This window comes from Anguilla rostrata, chromosome 8 (assembly GCF_018555375.3).
Source record: "Anguilla rostrata isolate EN2019 chromosome 8, ASM1855537v3, whole genome shotgun sequence".
Classification (NCBI taxonomy): Eukaryota; Metazoa; Chordata; class Actinopteri; order Anguilliformes; family Anguillidae; genus Anguilla; species Anguilla rostrata.
Genome location: NC_057940.1, coordinates 50,697,832 through 50,720,246, shown reverse-complemented (window position 1 = coordinate 50,720,246; position 22,415 = coordinate 50,697,832). Strand labels below are relative to the sequence as shown.

The following is a 22,415-nucleotide window of genomic DNA, read 5'->3' as shown; positions in this document are numbered from 1 at the left end:
AACAAAAAATTAAGAACACATGGAAGGCTGTAAGGGCTATATTTCCAGTCTGCCACAGCTTTTCTACATTCCTCCCTCTCTTTCTCTTCTTTAGCTCACCCGTCCTCTGTCCTACAATCCCTCGTTTTTTTCAAAGCAAAAACTAATCCCTTCCCCTCTGCCTCCCTCTTTCCACTCCTCCTTTTCTAGTGTTCTGTCTTTCCTGTAGTGGCACTAATCTCCCCCTCTCTCCGTTTCATCTTTTCTTCCCTTCCCCCTTTCTTTTTGTCGTCTGTCCCTACCAGAGCAAAACTAATCTTCCATCTACTGTGGTTTCCTCTGTCCTGCTCACCCGTCCTCTCTCTCTCTCGCTCTCTCTCTCCCACTCTCTCTCTCTGTCTATCTCTTTCTACCTCCCTCTCTCTCTGTCGCTCTCTCTCCCTGTCTATCTCTCTTTCTCCCACTCTCTCCCTCTGTCTCTGTCTATCTCTCTCTCTTCCCCCTCTCTCTCTCCCTCTCTCTCCCTCTCTCTCTCTCTCCCTCCTCTCTCCCTCTCTTGCTTTCTCTCTCTCTCCCTCTCCTCTCCCTCTCTCCTCTCTCTCTCTCTCTCTCTCCCCCTCCCCTCTCCCTCGCTCTCTCCCTCTCTCTCTCTGTCTCTCTCTCTCTCTCTGTCTCTCTATCTCTCTCTCCCTCCCTCCCTCTCTCTCTCTCTCTGTTATGAAAGAGGGCCAGTACACGGTTGAATCGGTCTGTTCTTTTGTTTTAAGGCGTCCTTCGAGAACGGACAGCAGATCCCCGTCGTCCGCGGTTACGCCGAGCTCACGCTCTGCTCTATCTGCGCGTTTCCTTTATTTTTGGGAGTCCCGTTGAGAGGGGAAACCTCTGGCGGAGAGGTCGCGAGGGATGTCAGGACGACGCCTTGTTAGCTTGGTGCCTGCTGTGGCTGAATGGGGTCCAGTCGAGCGGTTTAGTTCAAATGAGTTTGCGAATAAACACATTTGGGCTCTGATGAAACCCAAAACGGGGAGATTTCTCAAATCGGGGAGCGCGGTGGGGAGGGGGTGGGGGGGGGGGGGGGGGGTTGTCAGTTTCTGCCATGGGGGAATCCAGAGCGCGCGACCTCGACCTTCGTTAGTCCTTGCGTTTCTGGGGAAACGGAGCCCGTGTCTGTTCTGTTCTGCCTGATACTTTTTCTCCCCCCCCTCCAAATTTCCTTCTGGAATGTTCTTTGCCTTTCTTTCTCCCCTTTCTTCGACTGAGCCCACTTTCAGAGGGGTTAAAAAAAACGAAACCAGCTGTGATTTGATTTTTCTGCGAGGCGGGATGAGCGATGTCATCCCCGAAATGTTGCTTCCCTCCTGCGGTTTTCCCTTCCCCTCCGCCCCGCCCCCCTCCCCCGTTTTTCGGGGCGAAACTGGCGAAAATGTTCGCCTTACTGTCTTTTTCTCTTACCCTCCACCTCCGCCCCCTGCTGTGAGAAACCATTACAGCCATTTCTACCTTCTCTCTAATTGTTCCCCCCTCCCCCCTCTGTCTCTCTCTCTCTCTGTCTCTCTCTGTCCCTCCTCCCTCGCTCTCACTTTTCTCCGTCGTTTTTTCGCGTCGCCTCCTCGCTCCCTTCCTCTCCTCCCGCCTCTCGTCCTCTCCCGAACCGGCCCGCGTCGTTTTGTTTTTCCATTCTTTTCTTTTTACGAATCGTTTGGTTTTTGGGCTCCAGCCGTAGCGGAACCCTAGCGACGGACCGCTAGCCAAACCGGCTCAGCGTCCCTTTTTTTCTCTCCCCCACCTCGTCGTCTTTTTTGCGTGTTTTCTTCCTTCCGTCTCCTTCGTGCGTTTGCGCGCTAAGATGGCGGCTTGGTGTGGCTGGGGGGTGGTGGCGGGGGGAGGAGGGGGGGGGGGGGGCGCGTCGCCATGGCGCACCGGTCCGATCCGGCGCGGTGCTGCGGAACGTCGCACTTGCGTGGCCGAACTTCGCGAAACGACCCTGCGGACGGGCGTGGACGTTCGGTTCGGCGCGGTTTGTGCTGTGACTCATCACGTACAACATTACACAACTTTTACTCTTACGTCGTCGTTCAATGACTCTCCTTAAAAATGACAGAACGTTACACTTCAAACTGCAGAACGCGATAATAAGATTGAGTGATGGTGCGACGATAGAGTTGAGTTTTGTGGTCTGCTATTTACGCTGTGTGGCATATTTTATGATCGTTTTGCGAAATCTCCTACGTAGCTGAATACGGAGTGCTTCCCTGTGCTGTGTGTTTTATGCGGAAGTGTCACTATCCTCGAGCGCGTTTAGTGAAATCGCACCGTTGTGTTCTCGGGACGTCCGCGGAACGAGACCGGTTATTCACGACGGTTTCCGCGGGGGGGACATTTCGGGGAATTCAGTCCTCCCGCACTTCTAGTTTTGATAAACGAATTCGGGCGTGACATCAATCCCTGAAGCTACTAATGCAACATTTCAGAGAAGAGCTTTTGCGTGTATTAGATACACAAAGTTAGCGGGAAACCGTGAAGGGGGGGTGCGGGGTGCGGGGGGGGGCAACGACCCCTGAGGCATGTGCACTGCGGGTCCAGGGTGGGATGCGAGAAACTTGTTTTTTTTTTGTTCTTGTTTTTAGTGTTTCCTTTTAGCTTGTGTTACCTCCTTTGAAGGCTGCGTTGTGTGTCCTTGTGTTTTACTATCCCTGCCGACGGTGTAGCCGACAAAGTTCAAAAACATCTCCTCTCCTCTTCCCCTTCCCTCTCCCCCTTCTCCTCTCCTCTCTCTCTCTCTCTCTCTTCTCTCTTTTCTCCTTCTTCTCCTCCCTCTTTTTCTTTTCTCCCTCCTCCTCCCCTCCCCCTCTTCTCTCTCTCTCTCCCCTCTTCTCCTCTCTCCTCTCTCTCTCGTCTCTCTCCTCCTCTCTCTCTCTCTCTCTCCCCCTCTCTCTCTCTCTCCTCTCTCTCCCCCTCTCTCCTCTCTCTCTCTTTCTCTCTCTCCCTCTCTCCCACGTAATGTAATTATCAGCCGCGGCGAGCTGCCCGTTCGAATCCAGCTCCCGGCCTCGAGCTCAAATCAGCTCCTGTAATTTCCAGGAAACCCGCCTCCTCCCCCAGCGATAAAAAAAAAAAATGAAAATAAGGATGAGACAACAACGACGTGCACCGTACGCCCGCATAAACACGCTCATGCGTTCGTCTGTCGAGGGGTGGCCGTGTTCGTTCGCTCGTTCGTTCGCCCCCCCCCCCCCTCTTCGTTTTCGTTTGAAATGCACGCGGCGCTCTCCGAGCCGCGGTTATCGATCTGCAACCGAGCATCACGGAAGCCGTAGTGAAGGCGGGTGAACTCCTCGTCGATCAGCACGAGGGGCTGGACTTCTCGCGGGAATCATATCACGCAAGCGCGGAAGAGGTTGTTCTGGGTCGGCCGCCCCTCGGACCAGGGGCTGTGGAAATCTGGAGTCCTCGCCAGATTGGATCGATACTCCGCAAGCTCCATTAATGCAAAATACACCCCTTCCCCCTCCACACACACATTCAATGACACGATATTCACTCACTACACACACACACACACACAACACACAGTAGCATCTCATACCACACTCACACACACACACAGGAAGGTACTGTAATCATCATCATTCCACACACAACACACACACACACACACACACACAGGAAGTGTAGTGTAATGTTCTGGGCATATTATTCCACACTCACACACACACACACACACACAGGAAGTGTACTGTAATGTTCTGGGTGTATTATTCCACACACTCACACACACACAGGAAGTGTAGTGTAATGTTCTGGGCGTATTATTCCACACACACACACACACACAGGAAGTGTAGTGTAATGTTCTGGGCGTATTATTCCACACACACACACACACACACACACAGGAAGTGTAGTGTAATGTTCTGGACGTATTATTCCACACACTCACACACACACAGGAAGTGTAGTGTAATGTTCTGGGTGTATTATTCCACACACACACACACACACACACAAACACAGGAAGTGTAGTGTAATGTTCTGGGTGTATTATTCCACACTCACACACACACACAGAAAGTGTAGTGTAATGTTCTGGGTGTATTATTCCACACACACACACACACACACACAAACACAGGAAGTGTAGTGTAATGTTCTGGGCGTATTATTCCACACTCACACACACAAACAGGAAGTGTACTGTAATGTTCTGGGTGTATTATTCCACACACACACACACACACACACACACACAGGAAGTGTAGTGTAATGTTCTGGGCGTATTATTCCACACACACACACACACACACGCACACACTCACACTCACACACACACACACACACACACAGGAAGTGTAGTGTAATGTTCTGGGCGTATTATTCCACACTCACACACACACAGGAAGTGTAGTGTAATGTTCTGGGCGTATTATTCCACACTCACACACACACAGGAAGTGTAGTGTAATGTTCTGGGCGTATTATTCCACACTCACACACACACAGGAAGTGTAGTGTAATGTTCTGGGCGTATTGTTCCCGGCGGGACGAGTTGGCGGGTCTTAAATGGCCGCGGAGGTCCCGGCGCGGCCTCGTGCGGCCGCTAGCGGCGGTTTCGGCGATTACCGCGCTTTCGCCGTCTCCGTCTGCCCCCCCCCCCCTCGTCTGCCCCCCTGCTCCTTCCGTTATTTTCTTTACGTCTGCCCCCACCTCCCCCCCGCAGCGTGGGCGACACCCAGACGCAAACACCCCTCCCTCTCCGTCTCTCCTCCACCCTTCCCCCCCTTCCCTTTCCGTCTGATCTTCTCTCAGCCCGTCTCCCTCCGTTTCTCTCCCTCTCCTCCACCCTTCCTTTCTCCGTCTTTCTTCTCTCCCTCCCTCTGTTTCGCTCTGTCACTCTCTCTCTCTTCTCATCTCTTTGTGTCGACCCCCCGGCGTTACTTCCCGCATAAAACCCTCCCCTCGCTCCCACTCTCTCCCTCCCTTGCTCTCTCACTTTTTCTCTCTTTCTCTTTTCCCTTTCTTTTTCTTTCTCTTTCTATCTTGCTCGTTGCCTCACTCGCTCTTTCAGATCAGTGTTTTTAAAAAATAATTTTCCTTGTTGCTGTTTTTGGTTGAAAGCTGGCATTTCTTACAGTCCAGGACTAATTTTAATGTAATTAAATTTTTTTTTTCAATTTTTAAATTACGCTCTTGCCAAAACATTCAAAGGTGCAATCTCGGGGGAGAAAGAAAAGAGATACTTCGGCATATGCACTTCAGAGATAACGATCTGTCGTTTGCGCCAGTCGCACGCGGATAAAAATGCTTTTCGTTTGGCAGAGCTGTCAATCAAAGCCGTTCGAATACTCGATCTCTGTCACAGCCCGTGCGTCTTTTGTCTGGCATTGATTGCTCATACACATTTTATCCTTGGAACACTGTATGAAAAATCTTTCAAACCTCTTAAGTATCTTCATGATTCGAGTTCATTTTTTTATAGTCGTTTTATTGTGCTGTGATCAGCTATTAAATGAAATCTGAGCAATTTTCACATTTTATGGCTGAAGTTATTTCGATGAAATTACACTTGGTCTGGTAAGTGGCCACATATGAATATATAAAAGCATTTAAAAAATCGCCTTTGTGTCTTATGAATTAGCAAGACGCTGCAGTTCAAAGTGCAACAGTACGATCCAATCGATGCAACGCGGAACAATTGATCCGCGTCATTATTAATCATAGCAGTGTATTTATTTAAATGTCCATAAGCTTGCGGCAGTTTGCTCTCTAGCAACAGTGCCAACTTCATCGTTTGGGTTTCCCCGCTTGTCTCCATCATCACTCATGCTAGGGCTATTTTCCCTTCTGTTAAACGTGATGTCAGTAAGCTTTGTTCTCAGGTTAATTTTGATGTCTTGTCTTTATGATCGTAGCATAGCAAAAATGGACAACATAGCCAAATGTTGAACCGTCGCCCCAAGAATTCAAATCGTAACTCATCGCGGTGAAGCACGAGGTTTACACCCCTAATGAGCGCGCTGGTGCTCATAAGCGACGATGGGAAAATTTAGTTACAATGCTGGCCCTCTGGAACACAATTAAATTCAATTCAGTTATATTTGTATTGCGCTTTTTGCAGAGAACTGTCACAAAGACACTTTACAGAGTAGCAAGGCAAGAGACAGAGCAAAAAAGAGAAAACACAGCAAACACCAGGCCTGACCCCCCCAAATAGCAGGTACAAGAGGTAAAAAAAAAAACCGAGAAAACCCTCAAACGGCGACGAGAACCCCCCCGCCCCCCCCAACCCCGGCCGGGGCGGTTGAAATGTCTGCGACCTGGCTGACTGGTTTTAAGAACATTACAGGCATTTAGGAGACGCTCTTATCCAGAGTGACTTACACAACTTTAAAAAAAAAAAAAAAATTAGAATAGCCACTCAGTCATAGACAGGCATTTACCGACTGAACCGGTATTTTTAAAAGTTAAATCTCTGACTTTACTTCCTTGTTTCTCCGATGGCAGGATCAAAATGGTGCAAGGGGTATATTTTGTGTAATTTACTCTGTCTGTCTGTCTCTCTGTCTGTGTGACTGTCTCTGACTGTCTGTCTGTCTATCTGTCTGTCTGTCTGTCTCTTTGTCTTTATCAGTCAGCTCTGTATCATTCTCCAATATCCATGTGTACCTCCACCTCTCTTTTTTGGAGAAGTGTTGTTTTTTTAATGGCCAGTTTTAACACTGCTGTACCCATGCCTTAACTCTGATCTCTCCCCCTCTCCCTCCCCTCCTCCCCTCTCCTCTTCCTCAGGTACTCCAGCTCCGCACGGTGCCGTCGGAGCATCAGCAGCGAGGCCTCAACTCTCCCTCCTCCTCCTCATCCCTCTCTTCCTTCACTCCTCCGTCTGAACCACCGCCATCGCCTGTAAAAAAAAAAAAAAAAAGGAAAAAAAAAAACCCTCCAAAGTGGTGGATTTTCTGCGCTGGGTTGCCAGCGGGGACCAAATGCAGCATCCCCACAGTCTCTCCTGGCCCTTTGATCACTGAGAAGAAAAAATCACTCGGATGCATCGACGCCTCGCGACCATGGTCCAGGTCGGCACCTGCAGTGTCTGCACACCTCCCGCCAGAGAGAGAAGTATAAGGAATGTCCATTAACCAATCACAATTAAAGGATCCACCTCTTTTTTTGAGCGAAACATCATATACATAAATCATTTTACAGACAGCGTGTCTAAAATGTTTGGCACCTATTCATCGTTTGTGAGCAGAATCTCGCACTCGCGCACATACACACACACACGGTAGTACACACTGAATGGTGTACGCGCTAAGGACTGACCCTGGATCTGTTTCGGCTCCTTGCTCATAAGTATTTGGGGGGGAAAAGGACAGGTAAACTGATTCTGGATGTTTTTTTTGTTGTTATTGAGAAAGAAGATTACTCCGTCTACAGTGAACACGCGCTGTTGTTTTTCAGGGCTTCTGTAATCTGACGGCACCTGTGGACGTTGCACTTCAGCATTATGTGCAGGGTTGCGCACCGGGTGACTCCTAGGGTGGGAAAACCTCTCATCCCTCCCTCTTTCTCAGTCCATTTCCACCCTTCCCTCAAGCATAATTAATCCCTCTCTCTTTTTCCAGCCCCTCTCACGCTCTCGTTCTCATTCCTTCGCGATGTGTTAGCCTTCCGTCTCCTCTCGACTGGGCTTCTCCGCTCTGAGGAACACCGGTCGTGAATCGCGGCCTTCCTTGGCCTTTTTCATTCCACGACTTCATTTCCGTTCACCCTCCTCACTTGCCTCTCCCTCCCCTCCCCCTGATGTCTCTCCTTCCAACCCAGAGTGGGCTGAAGTAAACTGCGTTAGCCTGTGCAACGGCAACTGAACCAGGCCGAGGCTTGTTCACGCCGAGCAGAACCGTTGAGGTCAGAAGCGGACCAAAAGCCCTACCATGTGTGCAGAACCTGTTCAGCAGAGCGGAATTTGGGTTATTGTTTCAACAGGTGAGGACTTGTGGGTGTAAGACAGGGCAATTCTGTGTAACTGCACATAACTTGAACAGTCAGATGCGTGCTCGTTAAGGATGTGGAAATTCACAAAACCTGTTTAACTGGGTGTGTGCTCTACTGGACTGGTTAGGTTTGGAGTATAGGATGTGTATGAACCTATTCGAAGTGCATTCCATGACATAACTCTGGATTTTCTGGGGCCTGCCTCAGTGTTGGACTCCTCCAATGGTCGACACATATCAGAAGGATTCTTGGAATGCAAAGCTTTCATTGGATGAAGGGTTGCAGTTTAAGCAAGTGGTGACAGTGCCGTACCTTGGTTTTTCCTCTAGATGGCGGCAAAGGCTTTCATAAGGAAATATGTGAAAGAAACTGTAGCGCTTGTACTGAGCTGATTCTCTGCTCTTGTTTGTACATTCTCTATTTTGTGGACAGTGATAACCTGCAGATGTTTAGATAAGAGAATTGGGACTGCGGCCATGAAGGGTCCATCGGCGCCTTTTTGATTGATAGACCGTGTCCTTACAGTAGACATCACAAGCTACTGTACAACTGAATGGAAAATGCAAGTCCTGTGAGGCTACATGTATCCACCAGGATCAAACTTCCATCTAGAGCATATGTGTGCACAGATACTTACTGCTGTATGTCTACACCTCTCTTGGTTCATCCTAATGGGTGACTGAGGAACTCCCAAGCTTGCAGGACCCAGTATGGTCTCTTCTGGAACAAATCCACTTTTATCTGGTTTGATCACCAACTGTAAAACCACGTCACCACCGCACAATTGCGTTTTGAGTAGGTTTTGAAAAGTTTGTTGGAGAAAAAAGATGTGTGTGTATATGTGTGGGGGAAAAAAATTTTTGTACTTTCTTTTCACATTTTAGTGAAGAACTTTTTGTCTTCTGTGAAGATTTGCAATCAGGTTCCTTCTTTTCAGTGAGGTGAATGTAATCAATAAACGTGGTTGTTGTAAGAGTGTGTGCTTTAATGTGTTTGAGCTGATCTCTTTGTTACAAAGACATGTCCAAGTGTATAGATGCCAAACATGCCCTAACAGCACAGGACTGCATGTCATCCATGTAACACGTATGTCTGTGGCTTTGGGGCCTTGGGGAACATGGGACATGTACAGTAATACATATGACTGGTTCTGTGTCATTTACACCTGGTCGTTTTATGCATCTTGAGCATCTGGATTATATTCTGACCGGGGTTATCCACATCAAAATGCACATGTGAATTCTCTCAAGATGCATTGCTTGAAACTATTCTTAATAGCAATATGGAAGGATAATTCTGTTCAGAACAAACCTAAGAGTGGTTACAGAAATCAAACTTTGCTATGGCTGCAACCAGGGAGGACAGCCATATTCTGTTGTATGTTGTCTGTCGGATATGACATCTCTCCTTAATTTCAAGAAACTGAAAAATGCCATAAAACTTGCTGTTTTGGAAGCGGCTAAAATCTTTGTTCTTCGAGAGGCGGAAGAAAACAGGAAGTGGGTTGTTCAGGTTTTGCATTTTACATGCAGACAGCAATCGGATTTCAATTTGGCTAACCAAAGATGCATCTGACTATCAAGTGTAAATGCAATGTGTTTAAGTCTTATTCAGATTCAATCTAGATAAAAGTCATTTGAAGTGACCAGGTGAAAATGGGGTGATTAGAACATGTCACATACTCCATATGAATTTGACTCATCAGTGCTATGCGCACATGTGCCAGTTGACACATATGAATACTGATCCTCAAGTCTTTGGGGAGTATATCCTACTTTCTGTCACTTTTTTTTGGTCTGCAGGGAAAATCTAGCCCGGCTGGAAAACATTATGATAGCATACTGTGTACATTGGGGATTTTCAACCATTTCTGATCCATGGACCCCCACCCAGGCTCAAAGGCGGAGTAGAGGGTGTGATCTCAGACCAGAGGTGGTACCTTTGCAAACCCCCTGTGGACCACAGACCTCCAGCTGTAAACCCAGGAAGTGCACACTTCCACATTGTATCTTCATACAGCCTGCAGTTCAGTGCTGGCCTCTAAATGGTGCCTCACCATTTTTTAATGGCAGCGTTACAGACCAATATTCGATGTTCATACACACACACACACACACACACACACGTTTAATCATGCTTTTGCTTTCATTTAATCAAGTCTATAAAGAAGTATCTGCCATTGACCCTCCTGCATATTACACAATACACAAATGGTGGGGAGGGGGAATAAGAAATATATTATTATTGATATACATATCAATATTATATTTGGCACTATATTTCTGAAGATAGACATAACAGAGCTAACAGGTGGTTTCTATCTCTCATCCAGAAGTGGTGGCTAAGTGGGGGAACCAGGTCATGGGAGGGGGTATGACAGGTGTTGAATGAGCAGTGTGAGCATGTAGAAGTAATCAATTCTGAGATTCATTCATTAACAACAAAATCAATTTGTCTCCCACATTACCTTCACTGTATATGTTCCCAATGATGAGTATTTTCATGTGTAAGTTTGAGCATGTAGAAGTAATCAATGTAGAAGTAATCAATACATTCCCAATGATGATTTTTTCATGTGCAATCAATGACTTGTTAGGAAATTATAAAAAATGACAAGAGTTTTTTTTAACCATCACTTCAAGAATTTGTGAGTTTTTTAAACCATCTCTTTATGAATAAATCTGTACAGAAATAGAAAGCCAAATAATAATAAATAATAGTAAAGAAATCAGACAAATAATTTTTTGCCCAATTCATTCTCCTCAGTATTGCTTTTTGTAAGACTCCAAGAGTTGTGAGAAAGATGCAGGAACTGTAAATAATCAGTATTCTTTATTCCACAGAAGGGGAATCAGTTCACACAACAAAGATGCATGTCCAAATTCCACAGAGTTGTACAGTCTCTCTGGGCATTTATAACAGTCATGTTACATCATTCTGTGTTTGCATTCAGCTCAGCCAATCATCATTCATTATGTTTGCTGTTCTCCTAAATAAGGTCAACATGGTCAGATTTTATGCTTCCCCTCCCATCTGAACAACAATATTATTAATTAGGAACAATGGATAATATTGATTAATATTAATTAATTACGTTACGAAAAATACACACATATATAAAATGTAACATTTTAACTCCAACATCTCCCTTTTAACACATATGAATATAATGAATATAGGCTTTACAATCAATAAAAGGTTAACATGTCAGGTCTCACTCATTTAAGATGGCTCGACCGGCCTCATCTTTAATTATTGTATATAGTTACAGCATTAGCAAATCACTACTTATTACATTTTACTGGATACCCAGATAAGGTCAATAAGTTTAGATTTTTGTTTTAGAGAGTAAGCTTGGGCCAAACTCCTTCTCCAGTACAGGCCCCCTCCCTTCTAAACTACAATGTTATTATTCAGTAACCATGAACTATGGATAATATTGATTAGTTATGTTAGTAAAAATACACACACACGCATATATATATTTTAACCCTGTCAGGCCCATACCCGAGTGAGGGTAAACATTGCCAAATAAGAGGCAGAGGAAGTTGATTTTAAAAGTTGATGCTTTCCCCCCAAAAAAACGGTGTTGGAATTTATTTACAGTGGGCAGAGCAGAGATATGTCATCTTATCCCGGAAACATATAGACATACACAAACTAACAAAAAACAAAAAAACAACAAAAGATTTCAGGTTGCAAATACTTTCAAGAACACTTAAATTCTTGATAACTTACAATTCAGTTGTTGTATAACCTATGACCTTTTCCACTGAGATCCCACCACAGACTAACTTGGGCCAGGGATCAGAGCTACTACAGTACTGGTACTGGTAGCTCCTCCCTCCAGCCAAACCAACTCATCAATTAATCAATTATCTTTTACTTTTCATATTTCAAAATCACCGTTAAGGCATAATGTGTAATAGCATTTATATTGACCGAACAATGTAAAAATTACAATTGCAAATTTCTCTATTTCCTACTATACTAGAAAGTAACCCAAAACCGCAACTGCCATGGCTCTTCCCAAAAGGAAAGGACTGAGCATGCACCAGAATTATTGTCAAACATTTTAACCCCAACTTTGTCATATATGCAGTCCTTTTTGCTGTTTTACTACTGTCTGGACATTCTGGGAAAACATTTGTCAGCTGCTACATTTAATTTATTTGAATGAAACGCTGATCATTACAGTTTTACAGTTGGTGAGATTTTTGAATTTCGGCCTTGTTGGGAAGAATCTTCCATGTGCTTGCACTTTGCTCATCAAGTGTGTAACACACAGGGTGAGAAGGACTAGGGTGTCTGGACTTTCACTGCACAGCTGTACGTGTTCCTTGTCCGGGTCCTGGTCCTTATCCTCATGCTCGTCCTCTTCCTCATCCTCATGCGTGTACTCATCTTCATGCTCATCCTTGTCCTCATGCTCATCCTCATCCTTGTCCTCATCGTGGTTTGATTCTTCCTGCAGCTTGTCAATGATGGCAGAAATGAGATATTTTCTTTCCCTTCTTGTCTTCTCCAGGAAAGACTGCTTTACCATCAGTTTTTCATTGGCTTTGAATGAAAGGCTCATCATGACAGATTCACCACAGATGAGAATTCCGACTGTCACGCCTGATGGGAAGAGTTTATCTGTTTGCACTTTGAGAATGAAGTATGTAACATACAGTTTGAGCAGGGCTGGGGTGAGCGGACAGCCACGGTGCAGCTGTATGAATTCCTGGTCCTGGTTCTGGCCTGATCTTCTCAGCAGCTTTTCAAAGATGGTGGAATCAAGAATGGGATCTTGTAGTGCTTTTATTGCCTCCTCCAGCAAAGGCCACCTTACCTTCTGTTCTCTTTCAAGGTGAATCAATATCAGACCCTTGATTTCGTTCTTTTGCTTGTCTGCTTGCACTGTCACATCTTTAAAATGCTTCTCCAGGTGTCTGGCCAGCACTGTAGCCAAGACTAAATAGTCAACATTGAAGAAGTGGTAGGAGGTGTCATCCAAAAATGGGATTGAGCCATTGAAGTACATCAGAATAACTGCATCCATTGTGTTATCAAGCATTTTGTTAAACTGAACTTTGAAATAATTTACCATACGGGGATAGTTACTCTTAAAGAAACAGGCTGGAATGCCATCAGGTCCTGGGTGTTTTGGGTTAGGGAGAGAATGTGCAGCCATTGCGATGTCAACACTTTTGATTCGGTCATTGCCATAGGAAAAATCAAGAATCTGGTTCAAAAAAATGTTTTCTTTATCATATCAGTTTCTGGATGGGGACCATGGCTGGATAGTGTTGAGGTAAACTGGAGCCAGAGAGGTTTATGGTCTGAGCGCTTTTGAGTGTTAGGGATCTTGCAGGTTTTAACTCGCCACATGGACTCTTCCTGCATGAAAATGTAATCTAACCTGGACTTGCTATTGTTTTGAGAGTAAGTGAATTTTCTTTTTGGATTTATTCTTCTCCAGACATCCACAAGGTTGAGGGATGCTGTGAATTTCTCAACACATTCTCGCAAAGCGGCATGGTGGTCCTGTGTTTCTGTAGGTGTCCTGTCCAAGTACGGGTTGAGAGTAGTGTTGAAGTCTCCTCCAATCACCAACTCTCCTTCAGCACACTCATGCAGGTATGGCAAGAGTGTGTCTACAATATCTCTCTCTGATGGATGGTTATACACATTCGCAAGGGTGTACAGCTGGCCTCGTATTTTACATTTTACTATACTGTAACTTCCAAATGTATGTATATCGTCCTCAATGAACTCATAATCAATGTCCTTTTTAATGAGGATGCCTACTCCTTTCCTTCTTGGATCATGCACTGTGAAGAAGGCATACCATTCTCCTAACTTGTCAAATACACCAGTGTCCTTTGGTCCGATGTGAGTCTCCTGCAGAAAGACAATGTCTACTTTCCTTTTTATAATTGTCTGTAGATCTCTGATGTAAGCCATTTTACTTTTAAGGCCATTTATATTCCAAGTCAGAAGAGATATCTGAGCATCATCTTTGCTCATGGCTGCAATACATGAAGATCCCCTGCTTTGAAGTTCACATAAGTACAGTTCCCTTGCTTCAGATTTCACATGCGGTAGAGTTCCCCAGCTTCAGGCATCACACACAGTAGAGTTCCTCTGCTTCAGGTGTCATATATAGTACAGTTCATCTGCTTTAGATGTCACATGCAGTGTTCTCTTGCTTCAAATCTGACACTCCGCGTTATATACCTGTGTGAAAAAGCAGGCCTGTGTCAGATGAAGAAGATAATAAAAGGCACATCAAGTGATTTAACACTTCTGATCTCCTGAATAAGTGCATTGTCAGTGCTATAGCCCTGTTTATGTACACAGGAAAGGAGCTCTAGATCTGCAGTCACAGCTGCTGTGGTCTGCACTGTATGTCACAGACTGTACTGTAGAGTTCCAATACTTCCTATGAGAGGCTCTGTTATCAAATGGGAGCATTATGTTATGTCAGGGCTGTGTAAGTAACTGAGAATGAAGCTGGAAATCCCAGACAAACTGCCCATCTAGTGCAGTCTGTGTTTGGTATCCCTCATGACACAGAAGATTCCTTATGCCTACCTGCTGTCCATTCACAGTTCTGTGAAAATATAATTAACTTAATGTGCTTGGTGCCATAATTTCAAACCAATGATAGATCAAATAGTAGACGGCCAGATAATGTACTTCAGGGCCAAGAATAATTTCACTGATATTCAATACAGGGCCTCAGGGTAAGTTAACAGGAGCGTGAGCTGTGTTGGTTTCTATCAGACAACACTGTTCAATGTTGTTCATGTCAATCATTGTTCAACGAGTACTGCAGCAACATAGCTTGTTGCTGTGCTGGAGTAATGTCATTTTACTCACCTGCACAATTGTTAGCACACCTGTAGAGTACACCTGTTTATTCTATCCTTTTGGCACTACGTACACGCATTGTCATGTTGAACCTCCATTCCTGAGTAAAAGAAAGATTGATGAAGCGTACTTCCTCTTCTTGTGTGTTCTTTCTTAATTATAACCCAATAATATTGTGGGCACATATACATATATATACTGTATACAGCTACATAGAGGCACCAGCAGCGCAATGCCAATGCAGAATGGCTGGTGGCAGATTATTCATATTCAGACATGAAAACTGCGGAACGCATTTTGCTCTTTTACTTTTGCTTTTAAGTCATCTTGTAAAATGCAACATCTTTATTTGTTGTTCGTTGTTTCAGGAGGCATTATGTCTTGTGTTGTTGTTTGCTATTCCACTCAGCTGTATCAACTGGTAAACACGTACGAGTGATGGATGACTGACATTTTGGCCCCAAAGTTAGTGAATCAGACAAAGAGCCAATGAACTGAAGTAAAGATCCAAGAATTAGCCATGTGCGTGTGCTTGTGTGTGCACACGTGCAAAATTGAGTTGCATTGTGAACTCAAGAACCCTTGTAAAACCCATATATGTATATATATATATATATATATATATATATACAAACACACAAATGCAGTATCCTGTTGGAATTTTCATTATTTTTCATTTTTTGTATTTTGTCATTACTGTAAACCAAAAATTGTTAACTGAGCATTCTAATTCTAACATTTCCACACTCCAAACAGTCTCTGCTGTTAATTGAAAAGAGTTTTAGAACACAGAAAAGGAAATTTTAAAACATTCCAAAGACATTTTATCAAAGGGTAACATATTGTATAACTACTTTTAAATCATGTATTTTTTAAAGCGTCCCTTTTTTCATCACTTGCACTGAGAATTTTTTACTAAACATACATTACATTACATTACATTACAGGCATTTAGCAGATGCTCTTATCCAGAGCTACGTACAACAAGTGCATTGGTTCATGATGTAGAGGTGCAAAGAAACACTAGAGTGAAGGATCGTAGTGCCAGAAGTGACCACATCGATCAGGACTCCAACCCTGTAGAGTAATCTGTTCAGCAAACAAGAATCCTACCAGTGTGAACCTACAGAACCTGAAGTGTACTTTCAGAGAATAATAAGATTGTATTTGAATACTCACTGGTCCTTCAGCTCTGTACCTGCAGCTCCTCACCAATCAGACATTAGATTCTTCAGTAGGCTACCCAGGTGAAAACTCAATGATTTACCTCCTCAGTTTGGTCAATAACACTGCGTAATTAGCTGCTGCTGTTCTGTTTTATACAGTACTGCGAAAACGTCTTATAAAAATAATTGCACATACTGTACCTCCCAGTTTGGGCTTTAATTACATCAGACACACGTCATAAAACCATTTGACACAATAATGCAGATCTGCTGGATTAAATCAGACGTACACACAGAGCCAACGCATGGTGAAAGAATTAGAAAATAAAGGTTAACAGACAAAATAACGTAAAATAATAAAGGAGTGGTGTTTTGTTTGGTGACAAGTATGAGAGTCCGTATTTTGTGGCACACACCTCACAAAACCATGTGACTCAATAATGCCAATCTATAGGTTTGGTCATTCAGATGAACAGAGACTGTGCATGCCAGAGGAATGAGAATAGAACACATGAAAGAAGATGAGGTAATAAAGGAGTGGGGTTTTGCATGGTGACACCTATGAGGATCTGTGTTTCGTAACGTGAGAATTATAGAGTCTGAGTTTCATTTTTGTGAAAATAGGTTATATGCAAATAAATGCTGAATTTATCATTCTTTATATGTGTGTGATGTTAAAACAATGTAAAAAGTTTCAAATCAGGGTGTAATTACTGTTTTTAGGCAGTTCTTAGTGATAAAGCAGATGGAGCTGGAATTAGACTACATGGTCCAATCTGTACAGAAACAACATCCAGTCACAAATCTCTAGCTTTCAGACCCCACAGTCAGCTGTGTTGCTTTTGTCATGTGATTCTGAGATTTATTCAAAAAAGCAACAAATTAATTTGTCTCCCATATTCCCATGGGAGAATAAAGTTTTGCATGTGTAATCAATGACTTGGATTATGATAAAACAAGGAGTGTTTTGATTTTAACATCTCTGTATACATGTGTACGGTACGGAAACCCACAAATTATTTTTTACACAATTAATTCTCCTCAGTATTGTTTTCATATGTGCAGTACTTTTTTTGCTGTTTTACTACTGTTGATAGACTGGTCACAGTTCCTGCATAAAGAAAATAATAATTAAAAGGGAGAAAATAACATTTAAATCTGTTAATATGCATTTTAGTTCTACTTTTTAATGATCTCATTTTTTTTGAGGAAGTTCAAAATCCAAAAGATAAAATTTGACTTTCAAAAATGAAAAAACGAAAGTGAAAACACTGGCACCAGATTATCCTGTTAGGTTGCTCAGTGTAGGCTGGGGTGTGGCTAAATCAATACAATGCACATTTGTAAACTGCACTGTCTATTCATGTTCATTCATAGTCTTTCATGTTTACAGTCACATGATGTGATGTTTACAGTCAGGTCAAGGTGTTTGTCTTCAGTCCAATGGCCAGGCATGATAAATCACACAACATAACATAATGACGAGAACAGACCATTCAGCGCAACATTGCTGGCCATTTTCTTACCTTTGAATTGTACCTACTGTAGTGCTCAGTTTACATACAAACTAGATAGCATCTTAACACATCTCATTAGTAGAGAAAAATCTCAAAATACAGCTTTAAGTTGTTTAATTCCATACCAAATAGCCAATCATCTCTAGAGTCACCATCTCACAGCTACTCTAACGAGCAACTGCTCCTAAAGATGAAGTAATTTTTTTTATTTTTAATATATTTTTAAAGATTATTTCCTTTCGCAAACAATGGGGAGAGTTTCCATAAATGCAAGGCTTGATAAATGCAACACGGTCAATAACTTAATGTATAACAGCGCTCCCAAAGACATTTCTGGTTTGTACATGTGCAGTTCAGTCCTCTACTGCCTCCCAAAGAAACGGAGCAATGTGATCACTTTTGTTCTGTTCCTCTCCCTTATAGCTTTATTCGCCCACCAGGTAGACTGTTTTTTTAAACATATAATTATTCTTTTTTACATTTGGAATGAATTCATTTGTGTATCAATAATAATAATAAAATACATTTTTATGTTTTGAAATCATATTTGTAAAAAAACTTCCCTTTTTTCATCAAATTCTCTTGCACTGAGAATTTTTGACTAAACATACAACTAACAAAAATGAACAAAGATGTGAAATAAGACTTCTGTTCTGAACATTGCAGAATAATCAACAAAATGTTTCTGTTTCAATTGTCAGTTTTCATCTGTGGGGATGTTACTGGGTCAAAGTGTTTTAAGCAGTTATTTTCCCCATTTCTGGCTTCTACGAATATTATCAAGAAGGGAAACACTGCAAAAATATTTGTGCAAGTCTGCACTGTACCACAGAACCAGATTTTTACGTTCAGAGAATAAAAAGGTCGTATTAGAATACTCACTGGTCCTTCAGCTCTGTACTTGCAGATCAGTACCTTCTTCTCACCAATCAGACATTAGATTCTACATTAGGCTACACAGGTGAACAAAATGAATGCTTTTCCTCCTCAATTTGGTCCACAAAACTGCGTAATAGGCTACTGCTGTACTGCTTATACTGCGCAAACTACTGTAGGAAGCCCCTCAGATACATCAAACAGTGCTTCGAGCTCACCAACAGCAAGAAACCAAAACTCATCACATCGAACTCACCAACTGTAAGAAAGCCCTCCACAAACCAAACAGCGGGAGTATCTGAGTGGCGAATGAACACGTGTAGTAGATGCAGACCTCTCTTTGGCTTGTGTAGCCTGCATAAATACCATTGTGTATCCTGCTACAACACTAGTGTATAGGCGAATGACCACAGGAGGGAGGGGTGGAGTTAAAAGGCTCACTATGGTGAAGCACGGTTCTCTCTGTGGACAAACAACCACTGCAAACAGCCAAATGCAAAGAGTGGGTGGGCCACACCTGTATCACTTTATTCTCTTGATATCTCCCTCTCTCATTTCCAATCTCTCTTCTTTTTTTCACATCATACTTGCACTCTTTATCTTGCCCCTTCCTTCACACATTAGGCCTGGAGTGCGCTCAGGTTTTTCCCTCAACATTCATCACATTCACTAAACGATATTCTCAAACATGAGCCATTTGACTGGGCTACATATAATGTGTCATTAAGCCCCATGACACATTATTAATCTGTGTCTTGCTGCATAAACCAACACTTCAGCTTCAGCTCATGGACAGATGACCAGACATTATCCTCAAGAATTTTCTGGTACGGAGCTGAATTCATGGTTTCTTCAATAATGGCAAGTCGCCCAGGTCTCGAGCAAGCAAAGCATACCCACACCATCACACTACCACAATTTGTAAAAACCCAAAACGATCAGGTTTTACTGTTTTTTTTAACACTAAGGGGTTTATTTTGGTTTACCTTCTTTTTACTTAAACAGAGAGTGGAAAACTGATATGCCACAACATTCAGCAGCAAAAGAATGAGAAAATAGGAGAATCTGCATTTTGTACTTTACAAAAATGGGCATTCCAATTGTATTCACGTATTACTTTTTATATACTGGGTCATGTGATATGTGATGTCACGTCCTCCACATTTTGCCTCATATCCATTTCATTCTCAATGGACAGCAGTATCTGATGAGCCCATGTGAGGCCTGGATGAGAAGGAATCCCTATCTGTATCTTCATTAGACGAGTGAGAATCCAGGTTAGTAAGTGAAGAAGAAGAATGCATGTCAGTGTCGACTGGAAAATCTATGTTGCTGCCCGATGAGCAAAAATCACATCAGTGCCAGTACTGGATGAGCTGAAATTCATATCAGTATCAGCCAATAAGAATCCATGTCAACATCCAAACCGTCAAAATCCATGTCGGGTGAAATAAGGATCCATTTAATTCCTTGAAGCATGATGGTGGCAGCATCATGTTGTGGGGATGTTTTTCAGTTGCAGGAACTGGGAGATTAGTCAGGATCAAGGGAAAGATGAACAGAGCAAAGTACAGAGAGATCCTTGATGAAAACCTGCGCCACCAGTCTGTAGTCAGCAAAGAGGAAATAGCCAATGAGGCATTCACCTGGGTCTATTTTTGCCTCGAGGGCACTGGGTCTGGAGTTTTGTGCCTTTGAAAGTGTAGCCATAATGATGTCATTGTCATGCCCATACTTCACTTTTTGAAGCTGCATTGCTTTTGCAGCCAAGTTCTCAGATTCTAAATGCAAATTTGGGGTAAAGGAGATAAGGATACCATGAGTGCCAGAAAATAAGCTAAGGCAAATAGGGTCATGGTCTGAAGTCTCTGTTTGTCTGATCTCACAACCCTGAACTAAACTGACGGAAGTTTCCTGTATGAAAAAGTAATCTAACCTTGACTTGGTAAGTCCTTGAGCATACGTGTATCCTCTCCTTGTTGGGTGGATTATTCTCCAGATATCCACAAGGTTGAGGGATGTTGTGAATCTCTCAACACATTTCCGCAAAGCAGAATGTCGTTTATTTGGTGCTGTTGATGTCCTGTCTAAGTGTGGGTCGAGAGCAGTGTTGAAGTCTCCTCCAATTACTAGCACCCCTAAATCAAACCCCCTTAGGCAGGATGTGATTTTGTCTAAAACATGTTTGTCATGTTTGTGGTTGTACACATTCACGAAGGTGTAAAGTTGAAGATGTAGTTTACAGCAAAGTATAATCCTGCTTCCTTCATTATCTTCACTGTGATGAACATTCCCAATCCATCATCTCCCTTATTAGGATGGCCACTCCTTTTCGTCGTTCATCCTACTTTGTGAAGTATTTCCTGAAGCCATTCAGCTCATCAAATACATGTGTGTTACTAGGCCAATATGGGTCTCTTGAAGAAAGACATGATGTGTGAATCCTTGATTTCTTTCAATACTCCTTTCATTTAACTAGATTTCAGTCCATTAATGTTCCAGGATAAACAATGAAGCACTTGATGTCTTGATCCTCTCATGGCTGTAGAACATGGGCTAGAGTAGGCTGGAGTTTCTACAGTAGTATGGTGTATAGTGTGTCATATAATGTTAAAGGTAATGGCTCTCGTTTCCCTCATCCTCCTCTTCTTTGTCTTCTTAAGAGATCCCTCTCTTCCCTTACTGCCTCAGTGACTGTCACAACAGCTAAAAGGTTCCATATATAAACTGAGTTACCTTGACTTACCTTTCATTTCCCCATCCTGGCCTGGTTTGCATACAGACAGAGCCACTAATATCAGCATCATCTAACCTTCCTCACTTCCTCACGACCTGTTTCCATTTTTTTTGCATGATGGAGAAAGAATATTGGTTCACATGTATTGCCAGCGGTAGCAGATGCTAAATTCAGAAGTCGTTCATATGAACAAAAATATATAGTTACCCAGAAGTATATAAACACACAAAACAGAGCAGAGGAAATGGGCTGCAACTACTGTAGATTTTATGCAGGTTTTCTGCAATGGCAATGTCAAGCCTTGGGGGGGGGGGGCTACTTTCCTATAGAAGCATTAGTATCTCAGACCTTCTGCTGTGCACACATTTATTTATTTATTTAACAAACACATATCTTACACAGTTGGATGAATGTCAGGAGAGCTTCTAGGAGAACGCACTATGCTTGAGTGATCACTTGTCTGTTCTGTATGTTCAATGTTCATACAGTGCCTTCAGAAAGTATTCAGACCCCTTCACTTTTTTTACATTTTGTTACGTTATAGCCTTATTCTAAAATTAATTTAATTTGTTTTTATTCTCATAAATCTACGCACAATACCCCATAATGACAAACAGATAACTGTTTTTTAGAAATTGTTGCAAATTTATTAAAAATAAAAAAATGAAATACCACATTTACATAAGTATTCAGCCCCTTTGCCATGACGCTAAAAATTGAGCTCAGGTACATCCTGTTTCCATTGATCATACTTGAGATGTTTCTACAACTTGATTGGAGTCCACCTGTGGTAAATGCAATTGATTGGACATTATTTGGAATGGCACACATCTGTCTATATAAGGTCCCACAGTTGACAGTGCATGTCGGAGCAAAAACCAAGCCATGAAGTCGAAGGAATTGTTTGTAGACCTCCGAGAAAAGATTGTGTCAAGGTGCAGATCTGGGGAAGGGTACAAAAAATGTCTGTAGCATTGAAGGTCCTGAAGAACACAGTGGCCTCCATCATTTTAAATGGAAGAAGTTTGGAACCTCTAGGACTCTTCCTAGAGCTGGCCGCCCAGCCAAACTGATCAATTAGGGAGGTGACCAAGAACGCGATGGGCACTCTGACAGAGCTCCAGAGTTCCTCTGTGGAGATGGGAGAACCTTCCAGAAGGACAATCATCTCTGCAGCACTCCACCAATCAGGCCTTTATGGTAGAGTGGCCAGACGGAAGCCACTTCTCGACACGCAACTTTTTCTCTCCTTCTCCCCATTGGACACATAGGTCCCTGCCCGCATCTCCGCTT

The 22,415-nt window shown here is 43.0% G+C and overlaps 1 protein-coding gene across 1 annotated transcript in view; it reads left to right on the top strand.

Annotated features, from left to right (window-relative positions):
• LOC135261885 (ephrin-A4-like) overlaps positions 1–8,941 on the top strand; it is a 33,964-nt gene extending 25,023 nt beyond the window's left edge. The window contains exon 4 of the mRNA XM_064348572.1: positions 6,766–8,941. Coding sequence (XP_064204642.1) covers positions 6,766–6,863 — 98 coding nt within the window. The 3' untranslated portion in view covers positions 6,864–8,941. The remainder of the gene's footprint in view (positions 1–6,765) is intronic.
• Positions 8,942–22,415: the final 13,474 nt, after the last annotated feature.